General features: G+C 45.6%; 1 protein-coding gene across 4 annotated transcripts; it reads right to left on the bottom strand.

Annotated features, from left to right (window-relative positions):
* Positions 1 to 800: 800 nt before the first annotated feature.
* CAP1 (cyclase associated actin cytoskeleton regulatory protein 1) lies at positions 801 to 27,814 on the bottom strand. 4 transcript variants are annotated; one of them, XM_048500620.1, is made up of 13 exons: positions 27,684 to 27,814; positions 11,013 to 11,134; positions 10,562 to 10,662; positions 10,152 to 10,229; positions 9,612 to 9,755; positions 8,972 to 9,057; positions 8,151 to 8,256; positions 7,161 to 7,341; positions 5,448 to 5,638; positions 4,571 to 4,694; positions 3,485 to 3,567; positions 3,142 to 3,285; positions 801 to 2,288 (listed from the first exon to the last, which is right to left on the bottom strand). In XM_048500620.1, exons 2-13 carry the CDS (start codon positions 11,122 to 11,124, stop codon positions 2,205 to 2,207), a joined length of 1,434 nt encoding a protein of 477 aa, XP_048356577.1. In that variant the 5' UTR covers positions 11,125 to 11,134; positions 27,684 to 27,814; the 3' UTR covers positions 801 to 2,204. The 4 variants fall into 4 exon arrangements, with proteins under 4 accessions (XP_048356577.1, XP_048356579.1, XP_048356576.1 ...); XM_048500622.1 differs by having other exon boundaries at positions 11,013 to 11,137; positions 27,684 to 27,750; XM_048500619.1 differs by having other exon boundaries at positions 27,637 to 27,732.

Raw genomic sequence — 27,814 nt, 5'->3', positions numbered from 1 at the left:
CTTCCAGCCTAAGCAGACAACAGTGATTCAATGTAAGCCAGCTTTATCTGTGTGAGTAGATAAGTTTGCTAAATGGAGAAGTTCTTCCAAGAGGGATGTGTAACCAACAGCCTTCCTTCAAGCACAGCTTGCCCGCCAGAGCTTATTTCCCTTATTCTGTCAAAGAAACAGGCAAATACTGGGGTGAAACAAAGCCTTCCTGGGCTACACAGGTGACATCTGGGCCCTACAAAGTTCCCCAGGAACTTCAGCAACCTATCAGGAAAGTGCCTGAAGACAAAAGAAGCCTCAGTCATTTTGGAGTAACAGAAGCCTCAAGGTGGTATTTTTCAAGGGGTAGCTAGTCCTGTGGAAGCTTTGAGGAGTCAGCTGTGCCTAATGCTGGAATACAATTCTGTTAGTCTAAATTTGCCCATCAGCACCACAGCATACACCAAGCTCTTCACAAAGTGGGCAGGGCCATTGTAAGGCATAGCTTGTTACAGGCTGCCTCTCATTTAAATGAAACCGTTTACCACTGTAGGATCAGAAGAACAGGGAAGCACCTGGATGTGCATTTCTGGTCTCCCTTCAGGCTTTTCTTCTTCCCAGGGAATTGGAGCAGGTAAAGATTCCCTTGAGCTACACCTCCTGTGGAAGTCAAGTTGGGCTTGGCAGTCATCATCTTCCTTCCAAATTCCAAATACACCACAGACTCAAAGGCTGGGGGGACCTCTGGGCTTCTATTTTGTCTTGTGTGCCGATTTCCCTTTTTTGGCACTGGAGAAGCTTCCAAGCAGATGTCCCAAAAAGAATCACCATTTTAATGAGCAACTTGGCATTAATTTTATTCTATTTTCAGTATAATTTTTAAGTACATAAGAAAGTTTTCTTTTTTTTTATTTTCACAAGCCTCAAGAGAGAAATACAAGTCACAGGACAGTCTCAAAATAAGAAAAGATTGCATATCTTTTGGTAAGTTCCATTTCAGTGAAAAAAAAAGTGAACTTAATAAATGTGGCAGGAGAGGAAATAAGATATGCTATCCAAGATACCAGTAGTCAAGAGCAGAGGCAACTAGCTCCCTTTTGTGGTCAATACAGTACCATGCCTTTGGCGCTTTAGCGCATCTGCTGTGGTGCCCCTGCTAACACGCAAACTTTCTGCAGAAAGGAGTCAAGCAAAAAAGGAAGCAGATAACTTGGGGGGGACAAGTCTTCTAGCTTCTACAGCATAACTCAATTTGAACTAACTACACAACTGATTGCAATGAACTTGTGCTTACAAATAATGAAACAGTGGACTGGGAATGAACAATCAAGCCTCTCTAGGTGCAAGAGAGAGGCAGTTGTTGAAAAAAAAAAGTCCTGGCAGACTGAACAGATCAGAATGTCCAGGTGCTCAGAAGAGGGACCCTTTGGGCACAACTTTTACAAGGGGTCTTGAATGGAAGAAGGCTAGCGGAAGCTTTCTAGCTGCTAGCCAGATACCGGGGGGGTGGGGGGGGTGTCTGTTCCAATGTGGTCTTGTGGCACTGATAACCAAGAGGTCTCCCCAAACATCATGGCACAACACAGATTTTTTTTTCACACTGAGCACATAGGAAGAAAAAAATAGGGAGAAAGGAATGCTATCTATACATCTCATTTTTCAGCCTTTGGTCCAGCAAAGCCATTCCCGGAATCTTGAACACCCCTAATTAGAATAGAATTGTAAAATTTAGTCTGCTACCTTGTTTGCAAAACACACCTGCCAGATACACTTTTAACTGCACATATCACCGGGGACCCTATACCCTGATATATTTATTCTAAGAGGGAAAATCAAATCTCTCTTAAATGAAAGGGTCTCTGAAAGCCAACCACTGATACTGGCTCCCAAGGCAATGAAAAAAAACAAAAAAGAAAGATCAGACAAATCAAGATTGATTGGTGACGCAGTTTGGTCTGACAGGGGGAGGGCAGCGGGGAAATGTCGCAGCTTCCCCCACTGATCAACTACCAGAAGCAAACAGTCCTGCCACCACCCTACCCCAAATCCCAGTCTGAGGTAATTTTTAGTGAAGGCAGGTAGACATCTCTCAGGTAGGACAGAACCAGGTTGAAAGCGGGGGGAAGGAGGGGTAGAAGGTAGTATAGGAAATCTAAAAAAAAAGTATCCCCCCAAAGCAGATTTGTCCCACAATGATGGTGGGGTGAGGGGAGGATGTCAGGTGCCTGGTCAGCTTATCCAGCTATTTCCGTCACCGTAGTGACTAGTTTCTGCCCGTTCCACAGCGTTTTGAATTGCTCCGGGATCGGGAACTCGTTCTGAGGAAACAAAATTGTGGGAGTCAATACTGCTGATGTCTGTACTGTATGGAACAAAGAGGGGTTAGCAAGTGTCCTAAAATTATGCGGAGGCAGGATATCAGTAGTCTTTAAAGTTATCCACTGGTGCACAGTATGGAAGATATCCACACCAGGATCACCCCTTCATGAGATTTTGAGTCAAGGGATGAAGCTCATCAAGACAATTCAGGAGACTAAAATTCAAGACAGACACTTAGAAAGACACACCATGAATGGAATGCATTGGTTTTAAAGGGGGACCGGATGAATTCGTAGACCTCTGCTTATTTCTACAGTTATCAGCCATAATGGTTTAACACAGCCTCCATAATAAAAGAGGCAGTATACTCCCAGAAATACTAGTTACCAAAGGGCCAACAGCAAGGGGGTGCTATTGACTTCATGCCTTATTGTGAGCTTCCAAGATGCACCTGGTTAAGTACTGTTGAAAAACAATACACTGGATTAAATGGATATTTAATCTGATCCAAATAGGGCTTTTCTGCTCCTAGGCTATGCTTTATAAGGGGCACTGTTAAGCAGTCTCAAGGAAGGTATAAACTAGAAAAACTATTATAAAATTGTGTCCCCCCATTCTTGCTTCCTAATCTTAGGCGTGGCTGTGTTGTCTTCAGTCACAAACAAACATGTATGAATGTCGATTCTCCAGCTTTAGAGTTCTGCTAAATCTTTTAGCTCCATGGCCTTCTAGGCTAACTATGGGCCAATGAGTGATTTCTGTGCAACTGGAAATCTGTGCAACTGGATTTCTGTGCAACTGGAAAGCTAGCGAAACCCTACCCACCTCCACATGACTGTAAAAAAGACTTACAAAGTCGCCACTGTCCGTGGGAATGAGAACATTCATCTCTGAAGACTTGGCACTGACAATCTCGCAGGCTAATGAGTTCTTGCTCAGGTACACGTGACACCCGTCTGTTTTGTTGATGGATATGGTTGGCACTTTACCCAATACCTAGCAAGGGTGGCAAGGATGGTTAGAGCTTTCTGGATTCAAGAACCACTGGGCAACAGATAGGAAAGTAGAAAGATAGCCCTTACTTACTCAAATGAAAAATGGCAGTATGCAAGGATTTCAGGATCACTTGTCCTGGAGCCCAAAGGGCTGTTTCATATCCCTATTTTGAAACTAGAGCGATGAGATGCGTTGTTACCTGTACTTGGACGTCCCGGCTGTTTATAATCTCAACAATGCCCACAACATCATCAAACACCAGTCCCATCTTCTTGCAGTTATCTGCAGAAGGGGGAGGGGGAGAGAAAGTAGAGGAAACATTATTACGTTGTATCTTACAGCCCTAGCATGACCCAAGTCCTCAACCAAGATTTTTTCTTCCAGCAGGAAAAATGGCGAGTTTGCAGGAGTTATTCAAGCTCAATCATTACTACTGACAGGAAAAGAATGAGCAGCCAAGCTGATAAAAATTCTCCCCTTCTATGCAGAAGAGGTGGTGCTCTGCTCTTTTAAAGCATGGCCTAGGAACCAACACCCAAACCCCATTCACTGCATAGTCTTAGGCAAGTCTAGTAGCTCAGCACCTCCGATATGAAAGAAAGCTGGCCTCCAAAATCACGGGCAGCAAGTGCTCCAGCTGCTTGCAAAAAGCAAGCTTAGGACAAAAGAACCAGGCAAGCCTGCTGACTTCAAAGGATGTCAGTTCCCCCAAATCCCACTTTGCTGATACATTTGTAGAGAGAGTAAAGGGATCCACAACAGCAGCAACCCTCGGGGCTCACAAAGTTCACAAGGGTTTGCATGTTCTTGTTGCCCCAAAGGGTCTGCCAGCACAGAGGTTTTGTAACACATGCCAGGGGGGTGGTTACTCTATGGCATCTTACCCCACAAAGCTCCCTTCCCAAATGTGTCTTCTGAAGGCACCAGACCAAAAATTCCAGGAATTTACCACCCTGGAGTTTACAACTTCCAAGCCAAATAAGAACCACAACACACAATAATGCTAAACTCTAATGTCGAGACTTTATCAAAATGCAGCAAAAGGAACTGGATACTTTTAGCGGCTTCTCACGAACAGACTGAATGACCCTTTTTTGTCAGCAGCACACATATGCAAAAACCAGCCCACAAGTTCAGGATATAAAACAGGAACCTGTTATTGTGCACTTCCCCTTGTTTTCCCTAAAGATGGGACTGCAGAGAGCTTGCCTGTCTGCCTTGAGCAGCACACATCTTTTCCCCTTCCTGCTCCTTATGCCAGTTTAGAAACCTACAGGGAACCTACCAAGTGTGATGGAGTTGATCTTGCCTTTGATGTGGAGTGTACTGTTCACACACTTGTAGACATAGGCCACCTGCTTCAGTTCAGTGTCGCTGATTACCAAGTTGGAGGCACCCTCTTGGTTTTCCTAAAGCAGGGAAGGGAAGGAGGCTGTTCACCATGGCTGTCTTTAGGAGACAACCAGGAACAGCAGATACACAAAAAAGATCTGTATCAAGCAATATCCCTCCCATGTCACCAATGGACACCCAAAGAGACCCGCCTCCAAAGAGTGCGCACACTCACACTGACTATCAGACCTTAGCTCTTTTTCCATTCCACACCCCACACTTGATCTGTATAGAACCTTGTCAGTTGATTTTCCCCCCACCAAAAGCATACTTTTCTCCCCAAAAGCACTGTATATTCACCTTCCTGTCACCCCAAATCACAAACTCATGGCATTTGTGCAAAATCCCCCCGTAGATCTGAAGGCCTTCCTGCTGGACAAAGCAAACTTCATAGGAGACTGACGAGTGGCAAAAGGAATCAGCCCTTAAATGAGACCAGCACAGACTCCCAGTGAATACGTATTCTTGAGAGTCAGGAAAGAGGAGGCAGAGGGCTGTGTCCACCACTGCACTAAACACACCAAAGTTTTGAAGAAAAGCAAGTTAGGCTATGTTGTGCACACACATCATGTTAATTAAGCACATCTGCATGATTTACTTTTGCTGCCATGCACTGCGGGAGAGAGGATCGGATAGACATTGCAGGTGTGCCCCTGGCTGGAAGCCTATTTTGTACCTGCAACTCACACTTCTGAGAGATCACAGGGTATGCACTCAACCTATCTGAACAGTCATGAGGGTTAAAAGCCAAGATCTGCCCGACCACTCACCACTCTCCATTTCTTGCCTTCCAGCTCCAGGACAGGAGGGTCCTTCCTTAGCGGCTGTTTGTGAGAGGGATTGAAACTACAGGTGGGCTTTGGAGCCGCGAAGGGTTTTGGTCCTGTCCGCACTGTGCCACCTTGGCTCTTCAACCCTGGGTTCTTGTGAGTCTTCATGTCATCAGACACATGCTTCAAGCCTAGGACAGATGCTATGGTGAGCTCTCAGCACTGGGTCTTAAAAATGCTAGATAGAAACGCAAACAGCCTTTGTAGGAATCAAACCCTTGCCCAAGAACTCCTGCTTCATACCTGCATATTCCCCAGTGTAACACACCCCACCCTACCACTGTGACATTGTAGCACTGAGTGCATCTTCTTCTTGCAGCACCCCAGCAGCAGGGAGCCCCAATTGTTGCTCCAGAAACCCTCAATGTGGTCTGGGGTGTCTGATGTTACCTGAGCAATAAGGGAAGAAATTGTGCTGCAGCTTATCCCCACATGCATGAAAAAAAGAGCTTTCCACTGCCAATTTTACTCTAGAACAATTTTACTCTAGAACAGGGGTCTGCAACCTGTGGCTCTCCAGATGTTCATGGACTACAAATCCCATCAGCCCCTGCCAGCATGGCCAATTGGCTGATGGGATTTGTAGTCCATGAACATCTGGAGAGCCGCAGATTGCAGACCCCTGTTCTAGAACTACCCAAGACAGGACCTTCAAATCCTCACATGCCTAGATCAAAGTAGCTTTGATTTCAATCAAATCGATTTCAATCAAATCGATTTAAATCACAATTCACTATCTTGCAGTTATATAAAAAAATAACACAGATAATTATGAATTATCTTCAGTTTCATTCAGACCACCAGGCCTTGCATTTCTTTGTTGTGCACACTTTGCAGGCCTGCCTGCCTGATACACAGAGGAGCTTCACTCAAATATTCTCAAACTGGGCCTCTCATGGTCTGTTGCCATTTTGGATTTTTTCTTCCAGAGAGAAAATAATATGATAAACCTCAGGTTATGCACACAAAGATCCCAAAACTTGTTGAGTATTCTGCTAAAGGTGTAACTTTTATTTTTCCTGCTTGCCCGTTTCTCCTTACACTTAGCTCCTTGTGCCAATTTATTCCACTCCAAAAAATCTTCTATTGATTGAACTTCATGAAACTTAGGACTTAAGAGGTAAGGGGTTGATTCTGTGTACAAAGAATCAACACGTCTCTTCTTCACAGCAAAAATGTTATAAAATAAACATGCTGAGTAGACCTTAATCTCATTGTTCCTTTGCACATTTCAATTCCAAATCCCTAGAAAAATCCTTCCATGCCAGAGGAAAGTGCCTCCACCTGTGGAACAAATCTGTGTGATCCAACCCTCAGTCTACTCACAACTCTGTCACTGAAAAATTGTGCGAGCTGGCCAGAGCTGCAGCTGGGAAGTGAGATGCACACACACCTCCCTCACAGAGCTGCTGCAAAACAAACTACAGCTCCAGAGCTGCCATGATAAAACTACAGGTGTAAATGTACCAGCGAGACTGAAAAGTTGAGTTTTCAGGACCCTCTTATCCTGTGACTGAAAAGTCTCACACACCACCTCCTTTAACATCACTGTTGAAAACCAACGATAGATTTTTCTAAGCTCAAAGGACTGCAATTTGTATGCTAAGCAAGCTCTTTTAGAACACCAATCATGCACCCCTTGTGATTACCTACCAGAAGTGATGGCTTCTCCCTGGTTGATCTGGGCAAAAAGCGCGGAGCGGGATTCATCTGAGCTAGAATTCGCAGAGTTAGGAGCCGGAGGAGGAGGAGGCCCAGGTGGTGGTGGTGGTGGTGGGCCACCACGAGGAGGCGGCGGAGGAGCTGCAGGTCCCCCATCAGTTGCTATAGGTCCCTAGGGATAAAGGAAAAGAGAGAACCCAGGAATTGCAAATCAGTATGACTAACACAACAGCTTGACAGCTCAGTCTCATCAGCGCTCAGAAGCTAAGTAGGGTCTACCATTGTTAGTTCTTTGGGAGACAGCCAAGGAAGACGGTGGATGCAATGTAGAGGAAGCCACCACTGCTTGTTTCTTGCTTTGAAAACCCTGTGTGTTGGGGTTGCCATAAACCAGTTGCAACTTAACAGCACACAGTTATTACTATGAGTAACAGAGTCTCAGAGCATCTTCAAGAAGAGATTTATTTTACAGTTAGTTTTTATGACTCAGAACAGGGGCTTGAGATCTACAGCTCCAAATGTACAGAACCAAGGTTGGCTTGTTTAAAAAAAATCTGTGACTTAAGGAATATTGGAAAGGGTGGGTGAGAGGTAATAACCAGTAAGGCACGGAAAGACAGTTGGGAGGCCAAAGGGCTTCTTTCTTCAGAGATGCTTTAGGAAAATGATAGATGGGAACAGCTGCCAGGAATCCAACCATAATCCATGTGCATATTTAATCCAGTGTGCTAAAACAATGCCATAGGGTACTCCTATGTACATTTGTTTTTCTGTGAGACCTTGCTTGTATCAATTCGTAACAAAGGACTCACAATAAGCAGCACTTGGACTGTGCAAACTTTCATGGATTATCAACTGACACATCAATCATCATTACTGCTAAGCTACAAGTTTTCAAGTATTCCAGTAACACTGACTGCAACAGAGCAGGCCTATGAAGAAGCACATGTTCTATCACGTCCCTCCACAGTGTGCACTCACCGTTTTGCTCCAGGTCAGCCCGGTGGTGTGATGCTCCTTAATGTACGCCTGCAGCTCTGTCCAGATGCTCAGATAAGCCTTCACCCAGTCTACATGCTTCTTATCTCTAGGAGAAAGAGGAGCCAGGAAACTAATTGGTTCAAGTAAGGGGCGGGGGATATTTGAAACGCTGCCTGCAACTGGAGCCTTAGATTTCCTACTCCCTAGCTTGCAGATGGGCCTTTCTGTACAACCTGACTATTTTGACCTCTGCAATGATGAAATTCACTAGCTCACCTACATAAAGAGATCCTATTCAAGTTTGCTTGTATCTACCTTGTGTCTCTCATTTTCAGACTTGAAGGAAGGGTATTTCAAATTCGCACTACTGTCAGACTTTCTTGCATTTTATAGAAAGAATACAGATTTATTAACATTGGGATTGTTAAGGATGCTTTTGCAAATAGACTACAGCTGCAGTTAATGGATGCATTTCTTGTTTACTGCACAGTTTTCCAATTTCTGTAATTTAGCTTCTGAATTTCTTATGTCACATCTTACACTGTTTTTATTACACGATAGCTTTGTCAGCCAATCTTACATTATTAATTATATGTCACATGCTGTTCCTGTTGAATTGAAAAATGTGGTAATGTGCCTTGAGCCTCAGCAAGAAAGACAGACTATAAATACACCACAACCTCTTTTACACTTCAGTTAAGGACTGCTCTGGTAAGATATTACAAGACCCAAGCAGACAACCTGACCACCAACCACTACTGACTTGAGGCACTTCCACCTTTATGTTGGAGGCAAGCAAAAAAAACCCTCTCCAAACTTACACATCCTTGTATTCCTTGAGCACACGATTGCTATAAAACATGGCTGCATCTGTCATCTCCTTTACATAAGGGCCTGGTTTGGGGGCCTACGAGGAGAGAACGCAACATCAGAACATGATTTCTGAACTTTTACCCCAACTTCAGCCTATTTGCATGAGTGGAGAGCACACCTGCCCTGGTTTTGTACCAATGGTTCTGCCTCTCTCCTCCCACAAAGAATCCTGGGAATTGCAGTTTGGAGTCTGTCAACAGGTCCCCTCACAATCCTGCGGTTCCCAGGAGAGAATGACCTGGACTGACATAAGTTCACAGAATGAATAACATTCCATTAAAAGGCTAGTCCCAACAGTACCCAATAACAGAACATTCTAGTAGAGAATGGGAGAGTATAAAGTGCATAAGGCCATACCGTATTCACCTCCCAGTGGTGCACACAGCCAGGAAGTGATCAATTTTAAAACTATGTACACCCACTGGGGGGTGAATTCTGTATGGCATCAAGCACTGGGGGTACTCTCCCACTCTCAGCTAGTATGTTCTGGCATTTCTTTGTGCAACTGCTGGAGCCTCCCCAGAAAGGCCAGCTCACCCTTTGAAAATCTGGCTCTGGGTGGAAGGGACCCAGCTCTCAAATCCTTACCATGGCGACCCAGCCCAGCGCAGGGATGCTCTCACTAACTGCCGAGAGATGATTGAACAGTTTGCTGCCCCGGTTCTTCTCCCGGAAGCTCTGGACCACCTGGATCTGATCTGAGATTGGCTTCAGCAGGGAAGAGAAGTTGTTCTGCAATGGAAAGTTATGTCAGAATTAGTGAAAGTTTGTCTGGGTCCGCACTGGGGAGAAAAGCGTGGCATAAATAAAGTGAATTAAAAAATAAATATTTGCATAGCCAAGAATGCATCCTTAGGGCTGGAATCTTATGACAGGGCAGGAAATTCAAATGCCTGTCCCCACTCAATCTCAAATCACCTTTCTAGGCCGGAAGGAGGACTGGATGATATCTGGTACCCCACTATCTATGCTCAGAACTGACTTAAAATTTAGGCTTTGGCATTCTGAAAAACAATGCTTGGCATGGAGAAGATGGTGGAATTTTGACATCAGAGGTATTTGGAGGAGCAAAGGTGCCTCCCTCTCTTCACAGTTATTTTTGCACGCCAGGGGTTCTGCCACACTTACGGCTGCTGGTTGCTGGCACTGAGATGCCGTCACTAGGAGCGCTCGCTCTGTCATCAATCCCGAGTGGACCATCTCAGCCTTCAAGAGAACGAAAATAATATATCAGTTACATGAAACAGTTTTATGTCAAGCAAACAACAATTTGATTCAATAAGGGATTGGGATGCACACGCATCTATATATAATCAGTGTACTTGATCAAAGATGACTGGTAAAAAATCAAAACAAAGCCTGCATGTACTGTGAATGAAGACCACAGGGCAACAAGTGGACACATAACTGACACTAATGTCCCTACCATACTGTGGAAAAAAATATTTGACTCCAGCATCAGTTTGCTACTCTGTGGTCTACATTTTTTAAAAAGCATTTCATGCACACGCTCTTCAGCAAAGAACCCCAAGACTTACGTGTTTCTGGACATCGCTGCCAATTTCTCTGCTTATCTTCATGTATTCAGCCACGGGACCAGCCAAGAGAGAGTCGAAAGCTTGCACATACTCAACTACTCCTGCAGAGGGAAATAAAGGGAAGACTAGGAGGAGAAGCGGACAGGCAGCAGATGGACTGGACCTGAAGGACCTGCAAATTGCCTTCGCAGTAAGCATCCTCTCCCCACCCCCTCCAATCTTTGGCAGGGATCAGAAAAGAGTGGTCAGAATCACGCCCGCTCTGAGAACTGAGACTGTTGCTGCTTAAGAACTGTTGCTGCTTTTGTTTCAATAAAAAAGGCAAGCAGTTGGGTTCCCAAGGTGGGGGAAAAGACACTAGCCACTGGCAGCTGCATGTGGCAATCAATGTGCTAAGCTTAGTATCTTTCCTCTGGAAGAAGACAGATTGGTGAGCCAGGGTGTCTCTTACCATTTGGAGAGCCTGCTTTGAAGTCGCCATGCATGCCAGCGCCATGGGACACCATCTCCAAACGTCCTACAGCCTTCTCCAGCCGGTCCACTAGACTGTGCAAGTCTGTCATCTTTCACCGCCTGCTAAGGTAAACCGCACATTAAGGAGCCGGATGGAAGCTGGGTCAGCTATATGCACACAGATTCAAAATAAGGGCTGCCGTATTACAGTTAGATGCCAAATGTCAGACTTAAGCCCAAAACAGACGACTGACTCTTTCCCCTTGCTCCACTGTGGTAGCACCAGAAACTAGGGCTTCCCACAAGAAGCTCTGATGAAACCATCCAACAACTTCTCTAAACAGCAAGCTGGAATAGTCTTGGGATTTTACGTTCAGCAGGCCATGCGGCAAGCACTGGCAACACCAGCATTGGTGCGTCCCATCTTTGCGGGTTCTGACCCAAAACACATGGCCCTCTGTGTTCTCTAAGAAACTAGAAGAGATACTAATTTTAAAAATTTCCACTTCCCATCACTCTGCTAAAGGAGAATGTTCATCTGTGCACACATGCCAAGACAACAGAGTTCAGTCTTTGCTGGGGTTTTACCCTCGCTTCACTTCAGCCTCTGGCCTGCCTTGTTTGTTCACAGCTGCTTTCCCGACATGTGCATTTGTATGCGCAGAGAAAAACAGGAGTGCACAGTTCAACTAACATGAGGTCAACTGATGAATAGACAAGGGATCCCTACTGCCCACTCCTAATGCATACCCCATATACAATTTCCCTCCTGCCTTTCCTTGTCAGTTTACTATGATGAAGGGTTACATCCTCTTCAACAACAACAGCTTGAAATCTTCACTGGCATCAAATGTGGTGAAGTATTACCCCTGCACCCAAGTTAACACAGACAAGAAAATGGGAGGAAGGAATTCCTGAGGAAGAATGCACAAAGCTAAACCTACAGCAAGTTCCCAATTGCCAAGCCATGGTTAAGAGACCAGTGCTGATTCAGATTGAGTGCAGAAGATGATAAAGGCCTGTTCAGACCACCCTTGCTCTTGTAGTATGAAAACACAAATGTACTGCTTTGGGCTGCTGCTCAGACTCATCGTAAAGATCAGCCCTTAGAAGTCATCCCTTAGCTGTTGCCATTCCCACTTCCAGAAACCTAGTAACTGATGCTTAGTATTTCTATGAATTAGATGGCAGGGGCTGATGGGAATTGTACATGAACATCTGGAGAGCCGCAGGTTGCAGACCCCTGTCCCCCAACCAGCCATTTGGGATTCTTGTGGCATGTTCCATGAATACAACCCCACTCCCCAAAATCAGCTAAAGGTAGATTTCCCAAATCCTGTTCTGAGACTTCAGAAGCACATGCAGATACGTGTTGCTCTAGCTCTTGGGAGAGGAAGGGAAGGAACTGTAAGCTGCTTTGAGACTCTTCACAAGAGAGAAAGGTGGGTATAAATGCAATCTCTTCTCTTCTGCTCTCGTGGACCAAAAGAATCACGCAAAGGCAAAGGGGATAAGGTGTATTGTCAACAGTACAGACACGGTACTCAAGAAGAGTTAAAATCATCTGCCTGCGTTGGTTGTAAAACATGGCAACACACCCTATCCTTTTTGCCTTTGACTTTCCCCAGCAGTGCCTGCAGCAGCGCCTAGGTATAATGGAATGCCAGGCAACATTCCTCTCTCCTCAACCGTTTCCTTTCTCCCACAATCTCCTAACCAGAAAAGCAACTACTTAAAAAATTTTCCTATCCAAAACCACCTCTTCTATTCAGAAGTCTGCGAAGGAAAAGGGGCTTATATGCGAAAGATGAAACACAAGGAATGCTAAAAAGACACCACAGGCTGCAGTAGGCTCCCTTGAGAGGAGAAGAGCTCTCTTCTGTTCCCACTAGGAACAGGCAATCATTGTGCTTACCTGAGGCCAAGGTGACAACCGCAAAGCCCATTTAAGCAACACAAGCCTGGTGATGGCAAGAGTTAAATCAGCGCTTCAAACCCAGACTCGTGCCAAGACGAGCAGCTGCCCAAGATTAGGGAACAACCGTGTCCCTGTTCATGCCTTTCTCTGCATGCTCTTGTTTTCCAAGGGATGCTGAAGAAAAGGATTGAGGCATGTGAGTTTTCTTAGCTGCCTCCCTCAGAAGCAGCGAACAAAGCCTGCCATTAGCCTTCTAAACGGGAGATTGCTTAGGAGTTCGCCCACAAGCAAGCGAAAGTCAGGGGAAGGCAGGGAAGGGCTGGCCAGCCACTTTATTTCAAATCGCAGCAGTCATCCGGAGGATGAATCAGAGTGCCAAGTCAAGAACAAAATTCCCTTATATCGCCTCAGAGCTCAAAACGAAGCCGGCCAACATTTTTGCCTCCGCTGGCAGCAACACTGGGCCTGAAGAGGCAAATTAAGCTTCAGCCTCCTTTACTCTTTTAATTCTGGTGCACACAATGAACCGCATACAAATTTTGCAGCATCCATGTAGCCTGTTTGTGAGTTTCAATGGCAGATTGGCAGGAACTCAGCTGTCACCCCAAAATTTGAGGGGTGCTTTTGGCATAGCCAGAGGCTCAAGGCAAGAGACCCTCCTTCTCCAGGCTTTTAGCCCTGGCTTGAGCTGTGTGGCCTTGCACAAGCTGCCCCCTTGGACTGAGCACCAGTGTTCGTTCGTTCTCTCTCTGTTCTAGCTTATACTTCTTATAACCTATGTAATTCGCTAGCATGCAAAATGTCACGATGACAAACCCACAACCAATGGGTGTGCCCACTGGTTCAGGATTCGTCATTGCAACCAAAACAGAGCGAGGGGCCAGCTGGTCTCCTTGGGGCCAGCACCCTGTCCCTTGCCCAACCATCCTCTCTCTGCCCCAAACAAGAAGCCCAGCCTGGTGAAGCAGCAGTGGGAAGCCACCCTCTTTGCTGGGCTCACCAGCACCTTCCCCTAGTGCTCTCCCTCCGCCACAAACAACCGCGGCCCAGTGGAGCAGCAGCTGGAAGCTCACCTTCCTGCTGGCCCTGCCAGAAGCCTCCCCCTTCCCCAACCACACTTCCTTCACCCCAAACAACTCACCACTGTCCCACCGGTCTCCGTACTCACCCCAAACAATTCACCCCATCCCACACGACTCACCGTTTTCAAGCAGGCTACCAAAGAAGTGCCTTACGCAACCAAGGAGTGGGGGGGGGGGGAGACCCAGCGGCCCACCAGGAAAAGTGTCACCCCTAGCACCAGACCTCCCCCTTCCCACACCCACCCTCCTCCCTGTCTAGAGCCCACTTTATTCCCTTTTGAAATGGGCATTTATCACTATTATATCTATATCTATCAACAAATACACACACTCTCCCTCCCTCTCTCTCTCCTGTGCGTCCCTTCAGAGAGAAAAGCAAGGAATGAATATTTTAAGTCTAACACTGAGTGCCTTCAGTTCAGTATGATCCACATTCATTTGCAAAAGCATGTATCTGAGATACAGTCCATACTGCCCAGAGGTGTGTGGCATAAAGAAGCCACATGGGTGGGGACCATGTTGTCATTCCTTCCAATGCCAGGGTCTGCCAGTTAATAGAAATGAAGCCTCCCTGCCACCATTAATGGATTGATTGAGCGGCATGGGGCTGCGGTATAAGAAGGCCTTTCCTCCACCTTGGTGGGCAAGTGTCAACAGCTGATCCCAAACCAAAAATAAGGTACACAACATGTTGCCACAACATCAATCAAAACTAAAAGGCTCAGAAAGTTATGTGGTTTGTATAAGGACAGATTTTTGCCTGCAAGTTCTACTGAACAACATAGTCCTCTGCGCGCAAGCGAGAGAGACAGAGAGATGCAAGACTGTTCCACATAAACGATACTGTTAATTGGGTCTTCTGATGATGCTTAAATTAGACAGTTGGCTTGGGGAGGACTGCCTGATGCAATATTCTGCTCCCACTCATCACACATACTGCCCACATGAAGAAAAGCACAGCTTCCTTCCTGGAACAGACAACTCTCCTCAACTTCCCCTTTACAGGAAGGCCAGCATCTACTACTGAGAGTTTCTGCTATGCCAATTCAGATTAAACTCCTATTCTCTCCCCTCCATTTTAAAAATAAAGTTACTGGTGTTTATATCACATTCTTACATGTGACTTTCAACAGCATATGTCCATAACTGTGGCATCAGACAATTTATGGCATCTGACACCAACAAGCCCAGTAAGCATTAATTTTGCACTGCAACCCTGCCACTTGTTCACACAGCAGAGGGCTGGTCATTTCTTCAAGATGAAAGACCAAGCATAGAAATACATCCACAGCAATCTCCCATTCCCTTGGATCCTGGCTGCCAAGCAGAGGAGTGTCATTCGAAAGTAAGACTGTTGTAAGCTACACTTACTTCGTGAAAGCTAAGAACCCAGGGGTCAGTTAAATTTTTTAGAAACAACCCCTTCAAGTCTTCCTTCTCAGCACAGCAGAAAGGAGATAACTCCCTGCTTTTAAAAAGGCAAAAACATGATACAGTAGCACTTTCCTCTTATAAACCCGACATTTCAAATGCACTGTTCTAACCTCCAGTCCTGGAAAAATAGCCAGGTTTTGCCCTAACAGTTTAAAATATGTATATTTTGAATACTCCTTTTCAACACACCAGAAACTGATCACAACAAAATTAAGGAATCCCACCATGAAAATAAAATGTGCAGTAAACTACTAAAACAAGCTTCCAGTGACAGATGCACAGAGTTACACACACATGCATATATAGCAACAGCAACCAGGGGAAATCAGAAAAAAAGACTATTCAAAATATCCAAAGAAAGCAGAAATTTGTGTCTGGCCCTTAGAAGTGTTCAGTTGGGCAATAACGGCAAAGAAAGGTTGAGCTTAAAGATGTCCACATCTGGCAATGGCGAAACCAACACCATCAGCAACTTTTTTTAAAAAAAGAAAAAGGCAACTGAAATGTCATGACACAGCTTTGCAATATACGTCCACAAAGTTGTTCGTCCGCAAGCTTTCATGCCACCTGAATAAGAGAGCGCCTTCCAATTTCCAAGAGCCTTCCTACCCAAAGGCAGTTTAAACCGAAAGTGGCCAATAGGTTGCACAGGTAATCCTGGTTATCTCAATCACCAGCTCTCATCACCTTCCTGCTGAGACCTACGTTGCCTCAACCCATTAACATGGCAGCAGAAACGGCAGTCCATTGAATTTTGCCGGGAGGCGTGGGCCTGTCTCTGCCCAATTTAGGTTATAGAAAGTGACAGTCAGGAGTTCAAGTTGGCTTCCTTGAGGACAGTCCAGATTGACTAGCTGGGATATAAAGTTGAGGACTACCTCATGACTCTTCATCTCCAGGCCTTTTTCTGCTGACTGACAGGCTTAAATTAGGTCTGGTGGTTACTACCGTAGTATGATTTTGGACATACCTTTAATGTTCTTTGTGATCTTGCCCTAAGCCAGTTACAAGAGTGCCTGCTCTGACATCTACTTGCTCACTAAGAATCCCTTGGTACTCCCCACTATTACTAGGTCACTGCTGAAGGGAAATGTTTGGCGGTAGGCCTATTATAATGGTGTTTGTTGTGTGAGAGAATAATGCTGGGGAAAATTGAAGGTGGTGGGAGAAGAGGGTTAGGGTTAGATGGACGAGATGGACACGAGATGGACTGATTCCATCAAGGAACACACAGCCTTCAGTTTGCAAGACCAACAGTCAATGATATGATGCTTTGGAGGGCATTTCTTCATAGTGTCACAGTAAGTCAGAAGTGACCTGACAGCGCATACACACAAATGTGTATGCACATTTAACAGATAATGAGTTCTGGACAAGGCACACAGATTCCCTGGATGGCCATGATGGTTACAGGGTGAGCCTTAGCACTGCCTGCCTTGAAGAATTTTGAGGATCAAATGGGATATCTCAGATAACCACCCGTGGAGAAATACTAGAGCAGGGGTAGGGAACCTACGGCTCTCCAGATGTTCAGGAACTACAATTCCCATCAGCCCCTACCAGCATGGCCAATTGGCCATGCTGACAGAGGCTGATGGGAATTGTAGTTCCTGAACATCTGGAGAGCCGCAGGTTCCCTACCCCTGTACTAGAGTGAAGCCTGCAAATTCACCACTCAACAGGAGAGAAAAATTACTTCTGAGCAACCAACGTGCCATAAATGACAAGCAGGTAGAGCAAGCAGCTGGGATAGTAGGCTGGATTTGTTTTTCTGTGGCTGGACATGGAAACTTAAACAATAAATGCAAAAAGGGCAGGTTTTGAATCCAGCAAGTTGTAGCAGTAGCTCACTAGAAACCATCCTCCATGCTCAATTCAATACAGAACAAGGAACCTCAGCCAAATATAACGCCATAGAGTTCACCCTCCAAAGCATCTAGGCAAGAGGGGCTAGCCCAGTAGCCACTACCACACAACCAAGCCATAGTCTTCCCAAGTTGAGATTTCTTGAAGGGGAGGCTGAAAGCAGAGGGCTGGCTGTTGGATCTCAAGAACAGAAGGAAGGAGGAAAAGGATATAGGGGCTTTCAGGAAAGGGAAAGAGGAAATAGTGGGTGAGAGGGAAATGAAATGCCTTTTGCAAGTCCTTGTGGGTTCTTGCTTGTTATATCACATTCTGAACATGACCAGCTTAATGCACGATACTTGGTAGGATGGACAGTTATGAAGAGATGATTAAGACAACAGGGAAGAGGCAGCAAAATGTGTGGCAGAAGCAAGCTGCCGAAAAGGTGAATGAGAGAAGACAGAAAGAGGCAGCATGACAGAGCAAGGCAGTGAGACAGAATGAGCAGGTGAAGAAGGTGGTTCAGTAAGCAGCAGTGAATGCAGCTATGGCAGGGGTAGGGAACCTTTAACACTCAAAGAGCCATTTGGACCCATTTTCCACGGGAAAAGAAAACACTTGGAGCTGCAAATAATTTTTGACATTTAAAATAAAGATAACACTATATATAGGGTTTTTTTTACCTTTTACTCCGCTCATTCTGAGAAGTGTAAGGATGAAGCCAGCGGCTCGGCCTCGCTGGCCGCCGGGAAAGCACCTGCCCCGCTCCAACGGGGCGGGCGAGAGGGGAAGCCCGCAGCGCGGCCCAGCCTACCGTGGGCAGTTGGTGCACCCGCCCTGCTGCCTGCACGGCGGGCAAGGATGGGGCTGGCAGCTCGGCTCGTGGAGCCACAGTGCAAGGGCAGAAGAGCCACATGCGGCTCTCGAGCCACAGGTTCCCTACCCCTGAGCTATGGGGAAGCTGGCACAGGCAAGCAAGAAGGGCAGCTGTGATAGAGGTGAGGGGGGAAGGAAGAAAGCATTAGGTGGTGAGGGAACATGGAAGAAGAAAGCTGTAGTAGGAAGCAGGGATCAGATGGTGGATTTCTGCTTCACTACAAGTTCCTCTGCATGTCCCTGCCTCTCAGTTCTATTCTACTGCATTAATCTCCTTGAAGAGACCATGAAAACCAAAGCTTTGAATAAGAGACAAAATGCAGCTGACCACATTTGTCATGAGTTCTTCCTTATGCTGGCAGAATCTGGCAAGTTTCTTCAATTTTAATAGAATTCTGTTTCTGATTAATGGAACACAGACTAAGGTGACACTCTGAACCACTGAGCCCACTGCGCTCCATAGGGGCCTGATTGGATTAGAACACTATTACCTCTGTCCGACTGTATTTCAGATACAGGATGACTCACAGCCTGAAATCTCAGCCACAGAACAGCTTCTAGCCGTGTAGGCATTTAACAAGCTGCTGCAGGCCTGGCTCCTAGCAGAATGCAGGTTTTCCCTGGAGCTGGGCCAAAAAGAACATGGCTTTGGAACATCAGGAAGATAGCATCTGCCTCTAGAATGTCAGATTTCCCAATTACCTGGATATCCGGCAAGAAAACCCCAACTCTTTCTGAGGCAAGTCTTGCAAATGCAGAACTCAGCTGAATGCTCTGAACACAGCCAAACTGAATCTTCTTGCTACAGGTACTGACCCATAAGCAAAGCAGTCCCTGTGCGTATGTCACTGTCCTTGCCAGCTCTAGGTGAAGAGCCATTTTAAAATATGCTAAGCATCACATTTCCTTAACCCTGCTTAAAATCCTATGGGTACTCTGAAATCCAGCTGGAAATCCTCACCCATAGATAGTACCAAAGGAAAAGTGGGGATTATTGAAGTGGGACCTTATTGAAAAGAGTTTGTTTAGTGCCAACCAAACATCTGATTGTAATAAATGCAAACCCTGGCTTGCAAACTCACTTCAAAGCATGTTTCCACACGCTGGTTTGCAGCCAATCTTTAAACTTAGTTTATGTTTTATTTAGCAACAGCTAAGGAGGAAAACTAAGGCTGAACTGTCTTTCAAAACTGCACTCTGTGATGACCCCCTCTCCCCCCCCCCACAAAAAAATCCCACACACACAACTTTATTATTTCATAATGTGCCCTGTTCCCATAACAAAGTCATAATGAAGCCTTTCCTTTTAGGGGAGTTAAGCTTCCATTCACTCCACCTACCAAGTGGCCTTCAAACACATGGTTCATATGCCAACATGCTCCTCAAGTGCTTCTTGTACACTGTTAGGTGCCTGAAAAACAAGATGCTCTTTAGAAGGGTTTACGCCCTTGGTTCTTTTATTATGGCAGAACAGAATAGGAAGGGGAAGGGAATCAAGCCACTTAGGTTCTGCTTTCCTATCATAGCAGACTTTTAGGACAGACACTTCAAAAAATCTTAAGGCAGACAGCCACAAAGAGCTCAACAGTATTGTACACTTCAAAATTAAGTGAGAGCAAGCTGGAGGACTCTAAGGAACCCCAGGAGAGAGGGAGCAGCTTGGAAAACCCCACCCTCCAAAATCTCCCTCTCCAGGATTCTTTAAACTATCAAGTGTTTGAACATCCGGTTTCTTTCCATCGCTTCTGGAATTTGCTCAGAGGCAAATTGTAAGGGACGGTGTCCTTGTGGCCACCATGAATAATTTTGAAATGTCCAGACCACCCTGAGCCTGCAAGGGGAAGGGCAGTATAGCAGATGCATAAATAAACAAATAAAATGCTTCAAGGGCCCAACATTGACCAGGCCTGAAACAGGCTGAGGTACTCATCCCCTTCAGGGCCTTAGCAAATTCTCAAATCCCATCTGCTTCCCCATGGCTGTTTAAGCACGTGAAAAGGTTCGGGGTGAGGGAGGAAGATCAGGCCCTCATGGAATGTTTGTATGACTTTAAAATGGCGACAGTGGCTGCATGACAGCCATGAGGATGCTGTCACTTATAGTTTGGCCCTCAGTTCTCATCATTCCATTCCCTTAGATCAGGGACTACAATTCCCATCAGTTCATGAACATCTGGGGCCCCAGAGTTGGACACCCCACCTTAGATTCTCTAAGTTTGCAGGTTCTTGCTTAATTGTAGACAGTGTTGTTTTGTTGCTTTTCTTATCTACCAAGAGGCCAGAGATTTTATTATTAGACACACAAATACAGGGGGATCCGTAAGGAGGAGAAGTTTAAGCCTACCCTGCCAGTTCCTGCTACCTCTCCTATTGTTCTGCCTGTTCTTCCCCCTTCCCAAGAAAGGTTGGTCTGTTTTGGCAAGCTCCATAATGCACAGACATTGCTTTATACTTTTTTTTTTTTTGCAATATTAACTCCCAGTTTTTTTGCAGCTTTCATTTCAACCCTGATCATATATACTACTACTGTGGTAGGAGGGCGGGATACAAATTGAATCAATCAATCTGCAGGAAAATATGCCCTACTTCTGAGCAACTCTCCCACCTTGCAGATTTTTTGGGCTGTATGGGAGAACCACCCACCACTGTTAGATATGTAACTTATCAGCATTTATGTTCTTGCAGGAAAGACATAACTGCACTCCTTCGCTAGTCACCAGCTCTTAATGTGGCACGATAAAGGATTTTGTCCAGCCACATCATTTTCATTTGGCAAACAGCCTCTGCTTCAGTTTCATGACCCTGAAAATCAAAGATCACAGAACCACTCAGATACATTTGGCCCAAAAATAATTCAATGCACATTTTGCTGCCAGCATGGTACAGTAGTTAAGACCAGCAGATTCTAATCTGGCGGACTGGATTTGGCTCCCCGCTCCTCAACATGAGGGGTGGAATTCTAATTTGGTGAACCAGGTTTGTTTCTCCCACTCCTCCACATGAAGCCTGCTGGGTAACCTTGGGCCAGTCACAGTTCTCTCAGAACTCTTTCAGCCCCACCAGCACCAGTACGGTGTAGCAGTTAGGAGCAGTGGACTCTGATCTGGAGAACAGGGTTTGATTACCCACTCCTACACATGATAAATGGACTCTAATCTGGTGAACTGGATTTGTTTCCCCACTCCTACACATGAAGTTTTCTTAATGACCTTGGGCTAGTCACAGTTTTCAGAACTCTCTCAACCCCACACCCACCCACCTACCCACCCACCCACCTCACAAGGTGTCTGCTGTGAAGAAAAGAAGGGAAAGGAGTTTGTAAACCCTTTTGAGACTCTTTACAAGAGAGAAAGGCAGGATATAAAGCCAAACACTTCTTCTACCTAATAAGGTGCCTGTATTGTAGAGGGGGGAGAGGCAATTGCAAGCCTCTTTGACAGTCCGGTGAAAAAAAGTGGGGTATGAAAACCAACTCTTCTTCTTACAAATAGACAGCAAGGAGTGGCAGAGAAGAAATAAGAAGACTGTAATGAAAAGCTATTATACAGAGGGAAACAACAACCTTTCAGCTGCCTTTGAATGCCATTACTTGATCACTCTGTTGGCACAAAAGTGTGAAAGGCAGATGCTTACCAGAGCCAGCAACAAGAGCCAATACTGAGAGCCTTGATGAGCTACTCAGGAAGTCCTTATCTCGTTAGTCTATACCTGTAGCTTGCTTGCCAGCAGGCTGACAATTGGGTTCTAAGGAAAGTCTCCATTCTAAAAAAAAATACTTTTGGAATTTAGACAACCAACAGCCAAAATGCACAAACTAATGCCAACTGCATAGAGAAGTGTGCAAAGATATTACTGACACACAATATGTCACCCATTCATGGCAAATCTTTTGAGGCCACTGTCAGGCATATAAAAATGGGACCACAGGAAGCAAATGTTTTGTAACTCCATGAAAGTGAAGCAAAAACACAGGAAGATGTCTTGTGTGCAGAAGGCTCCTTGAGGTCCCGAAACCTTTTTGTGCCTGACTTTTCCTTTGGAATTCTGACTCAGCGCAGTGGATGCAACCCCAAAATGCTGCCACAGGAAACAGAACCAGCCAGAAATATCAGGGAATGAGGCTCTGTTTAACATGAAGCCTTTTTAAATGAACATATTGTTTTCAAATATTTTCCAGCATTATCTTCAGTCATGTAGAAGAGTAGAAGAAGAGCTGGATTTATATCCCCCCTTTCTCTCCTGTATGGAGACTCAAATGGGCTTACAAATTCCTTCCCCTTCCCCCCTTACAACAAACACCTTGTGAAGTAGGTGGGGCTAAGAGAGCTTTGAAGAACTGTGACTAGCCCAAGGTCACCCAGCTGGCACGTGTTGGAGTGCACAAGATAATCTAGTTCACCAGATAAGCCTCCACAGCTCAAGTGGCAGAGCGGGGAATCAAACCCGGTTCTCCAGATTAGAGTGCACCTGCTTTTAACCACTATACCATGCTGGCAAATACCCCTTAACTGTGGTGGCAGCGGCTACGAAAGCAATTTTAAAAGATTGGATAGTCAATCAGATGTCCAATGACCAATCACAAGGCTGCTGGACAAAAGCCCCACTGTCTTTGTGAAAACATTTGGCAGGTGCTGGGAAAGGTGTCAGCAGGTGCCATGGCACCCACAGGCATCACACCAAGGACCTCTGAGCTACTCTTTCTATGCCTGCAGAAAGCCTACATTATATTAGGCATACTGAACAGCTTTGCAAGTACATTAATAGTGCAAAAAAACTTTTTAAAAATGACCCACCTACTGACATTTCTGTTCGGCATTTATGGCACAATTACAACCTAAAACACAAAAGTGAACCCAGTTCCCTTTCAGACTACAGCTTTGTTTGCCATGGATGACCAGGCACACACACAAGCTTGATTCCTGAGTCAGGAGTCTGATGCTAAAAGACCCAGTCCGGGTACACTGTCCTGACCATAAACTTGTCCTGGACATGCCTCTCTGACCTAAATGAAACATGTGCCTTTACTCTGTACTGCATTTTCAGGGCACTTGGTGCTTCACAATCAAATAGCTAACTGCCCTTACTCTGAGAAGCCTACATTCAAAATCTGGCCATTTGGGGAGGAGACAGGAGGTTGGAGGGGAATTATAGGAGAATGTGCAATTTTGTAGAACTCAGCTTTATTTCAGATGAGGACAAGGACCAATGGGGCAAAGCCAATAGAAAAGGTGAGGGATTTGAAGGTGTCACCATGTAGCTGTTTGGTGGAGAGTTCCAGGCACAAAGAGAAGCAACAGAAAATGAGACAGTTTTTAAAAAGGGTACAAATTGGTCTGGACCTAAATAATTATTCAACAGACGTTCCTGCCACTTCTCTAAGGAGCTACACATCTTGGATGCTTTCATTTTATCTTAACCACCATACAAGATGTACTAGGCTGAAACGTAGCAAGAATCACACAGGTTCACCAAGTGAATATTATTTTTATGTAGCTGCTTCACACGCTCAGCGCTTTTTCCTGCCATTGAGTCACAGCTGGGATTATGGCAATCCTGTGTGGTTTTCAAGGAACAGACATTTAGCAGCGGTTTGCCATTGCCTTCACGGTCTCTCCTCCAAATACTAACTAGGGCTGACCCTGCTTAGCTTCTGAGATATAATGAGATCAAGCAAGACCAGGAAATCCAGGTCAGGGAAAGAATACAGAATTCCAAAATCAGATGCATTTAAAATGATGCAAGGTGAAGCAGTCAGCTAAGCAATCTGCAGACTTCACTAAAAAGAAAAGCATTAACCAGCTTTACGCTGCTTAGGAATGGCCTGGGCAGATACTGCCTCCGCTCCTGGAGTTTCAGAAAGAAACTACTACTACAGAGAAGTCCCAGGACTGCTGTGCAAACCTTGCTTCCTTCTTTGGCAATCAAGGAAACTCCTAAGCAAGGTTTGTTCTCACAAAGCTCAGCAGGTATCTGAACTCAGGTTTCCCTCCCCACACCCATTAACCTTGCACACTATGAAGGACTGACTGCAGACACAATTCTGACGCAGCATTTTAAAGAGAGCAGAGTAATCACTTGCCTGCAGCCATCAATCCAGGAAGTTGTCAGAAAGACCCAAACCTTCAGTTCCTGCCATAATGGAGCACATCTGTAAGTAAAGCTGTCCATATTGAATCAAGTTGAACACGGAAAGTGCACCTGGGAACAGTTATTGCTTCTCCTTCAGCTAAATAACTGACTTACTTAGCTAAGTAACTGGCTCACTCAGCTCTATTGTGCCTAGTGGAAAGACACCAGAAGCAAACTCTCCCCCACCTCCTCAAGATTTTTTGCAAACTTTTGAAAACATGCACCTCATAAAGTGTCCTAATCCAACAAATTTCTGACAAACTTGGAACACATAGCATTTTGGAAGAGAAACACTGTCTGTACCAGATTGCTTCAAAGAGCAACAGACTAGAGAAAACAGCGGCTTACTTAGACAATCAACCACTAGGACTGTGAGTGAGACACAATACTTAAGTATTTAAGCATCACAATACTGTTGAAGCAGGGGGGCAGGGTTTCAAACATGGGGCTCCTGTCCCATAGAAGAGGTTAATACCACCTTTGTACATGCCTAGCTGGATCCATAGCAGAAGAGGTTAATACTACCTTTGTACATGCCTAGCTGGATCAAACCAAGATCCAGCTAACTCAGCATTGTGTTCCAAACAGTGACCACACACATACCTAGATGAAATTCAAGTAAAGCATGAAGGTGACTGCCCTTGTTGGGCGGTCTCTTAATTCTTGATACCCAAATATACTGCCTCTGAATATGAACATTCCAGTTAACCAATATGTTGAGTGGCTGCTGACAGAATCATTTTATCTTCTTAAAAGTTAAAGCACTTGGCCATCCTTCCATCTTGAGGTAGTGAATCACTTAAGTTATTTATTGAACCATGTTGAACAATATTGTTTTATCTCCGTGCAGAACCTACAGCCAATTGATTTCACTTGGTAATTCCCAAGTTCTTGAAGAACACTGAGGAAGGCTGAAACATTTCTACTGACAACTACACATGCCCCTCTCCCCACCAATTGTTCAGCAGCAGTAGGCACATGACAACAGTCATAGCTTCCAAAAGATTCTGCCTGTGCCACTCACCAAAAGGAAAACTGCAAGGCCATATAGCCATGTTAGTCAGCAACTGTCACAACTCTCTTATCTGTGTGACTTCCAAAGTACACCAGAATCTGGAAGCTTATACACAGCGAACAATGACAAAACTCATGAAGAATGGTGAAAGATCTTCCACAAAGAGGTGGCGCCAGAACTTCCCTGTCTAATACACAGCCACCAGCTGAAAATTTACCTACCACCGTGCAGCGTGCAGCTAAACATTTACCTACTACCAGGGTAAAATACTGCTTTCAATCTCAAAAATTCCTCCCAAATCAAGGAGAGCCCATATCCAACCTCCCAGCCTTGTTCAGACTGTGCATCGCACATATCCTCAAACAAAAACTATCTGGCTGTTTTCCCCCATGGAATTGGGGGGAAAAGTATCTCCCTATTTCTATCCAGAAACCAACATCCCCACACTGTGTGACATTTTTACATCAAACTAGCCCTTTCACCCACATGGCTCTTCAATTCACAATTTAACAAAATACACAAAATAACTGTGATAGTAGCTAGATCAGGGGTAGGGAACCTTTAACACTCAAAGAGCCATTTGGACCCGTTTTCCATGGGAAAAGAAAACACTTGGAGCCGCAAATAATTTTTGACATTTAAAATAAAGATAACACTATATATATAGGGGTTTTTTTTTACCTTTTACTCCGTTCATTCTGAGAAGCGCATGGATGCGCCCGCCCTGCTGCCTGCAGGGCGGGCAAGGATGAAGCCGGTGGTTCGGCCTTGCCGGCCGCCGGGAAAGCGCCCACCCCGCTCCAACAGGCCAGGTGAGAGGGGAAGCCCACAGCGCAGCCCAGCCGACCATGGGCAGTTGTTGCGTCCGCCCTGCTGCCTCCAGGGCAGGCAAGGATGGGGCCGGCGGCTCGGCTCGTGGAGCCACAGTGCAAGGGCAGAAGAGCCGCATGCGGCTCTCGAGCCGCAGGTTCCCTACCCCTGAGCTAGATAGAAGCCCTGTGTGCCCACTTTATCAGCCATCTTTATCAGACAGCCAAGGTACCTGTGTGCTCAAACAATGCATCCTTTTTAAAAATCTTCCTCTTCCACAGTGCATTCATAAACCCTTTCGCCCCACCCGGTACATAAGCTGGCTCTCCTAATGTATCATACTGTGTTCCAATTATATTCTCTCACCATCAAAGTGCTTTATAAGCAAAAACAGATATTCTTTCTTCTCCACCCACACAAAAGCCAATGCCCCTCACATCCACTCCAATAAAAAGGACACAGCATTTAAATACCACCACTCCTAACTCCTTTCATCCTTTCCAATAAAATAATAAAATGACTGTGAACAAGAATTGTACGACTGCTTGAATTCCCAAATTGGATGCACAAGGTAAATGTAAAAAGAAATCTGCAGTTCCTCAAAATTAAAATAATATTTTGGGATGAAAAGGAGATGCCTCAGGTTTCTTAATGCATATTTTTTGTGAAGGTTTAATTCTGTCATGCCAAAACACTTGGGTGATCCTGCCCATTTTAAACTGAACAGAAGCCTTGGTAGGTCTTCAAAGACCCAAAACCTTTCGTGAACAATGACTTCTGCACAAATGAAAAGCTTGCCAATCCACCCCCGGCTCTGCCTGACACAGCAATACTAATTCAAAGATCTTATTCTAACACGCACAGAAGGCTGCCAAGATCTGTATCAGGAACGAAACTGTCAAGCACATGGCAGATTGGAACGGCCTGGCTCCGCTCCCCTCCCCCTTACGGCTCCAGCATTATTCTTCTAGGAAAGGAACAAACTTGCGAAAAAGGAACCCCCTGCAAAGGATCCCACCCCTTGTATGAAAGAGAAATCAAAATCTCATTCCTTACTCCCACCCTCCCTCTAGTGCTACTACCTGCCGTTCTGTATAGAAGCCCAGCCGTATAAGGTCTGTTGCAGCCAGAGTCCAGTGGCATCTTCCAGACTAACCAAATGCACAGAATTCCAGCAGAAATTTGGGTGAATCAGAGGTCCCGTCCTCGGAGACAAGCATGCCAATGGGCTTGCAATTTGGGCAGGGCCTCCCCTGACAGAAAGCGCCCCCCACTCACCCAGTGACTGAAACCGTTATGATTACTTTTAACACACATTCTCCCCGCACCTTCTTATCCCGAGGTGTTCCCTGCTTTTCTCTAGCCCTCAGCTCGGACATGCGTCATTTCTACTCATCAAGGCCCCTCAATATTCAGTCACATCCCCCCCCCCCAACTCCTCCACCAGCCCAACTCGCCCCTTAGTCCAGCCCAAGCTGAGCGAGGCGGCGGGCCGCAAATGCCAGCCCCCTCACCTCGGAGTGCAGCTCTCGCAACCCCGCCACCGCCTCGGCTCGCTCACCTCAGCCTTTTCCCGGCTGCTCCACTTCCGCCTGGAGACGCCCAGCGACTCTCGCTGCTCCGCTTCCGGCCTGGCCGGAAATACGTGCGGTCGGACTGAAGCCGAAAACGGACGGGGCGCGTAAGGCGAGC

This window comes from Sphaerodactylus townsendi, linkage group LG06 (assembly GCF_021028975.2).
Source record: "Sphaerodactylus townsendi isolate TG3544 linkage group LG06, MPM_Stown_v2.3, whole genome shotgun sequence".
Classification (NCBI taxonomy): domain Eukaryota; kingdom Metazoa; phylum Chordata; class Lepidosauria; order Squamata; family Sphaerodactylidae; genus Sphaerodactylus; species Sphaerodactylus townsendi.
Note: the sequence above shows the minus strand (reverse complement) of the source record. Positions and strands in the feature narration are given on the sequence as shown.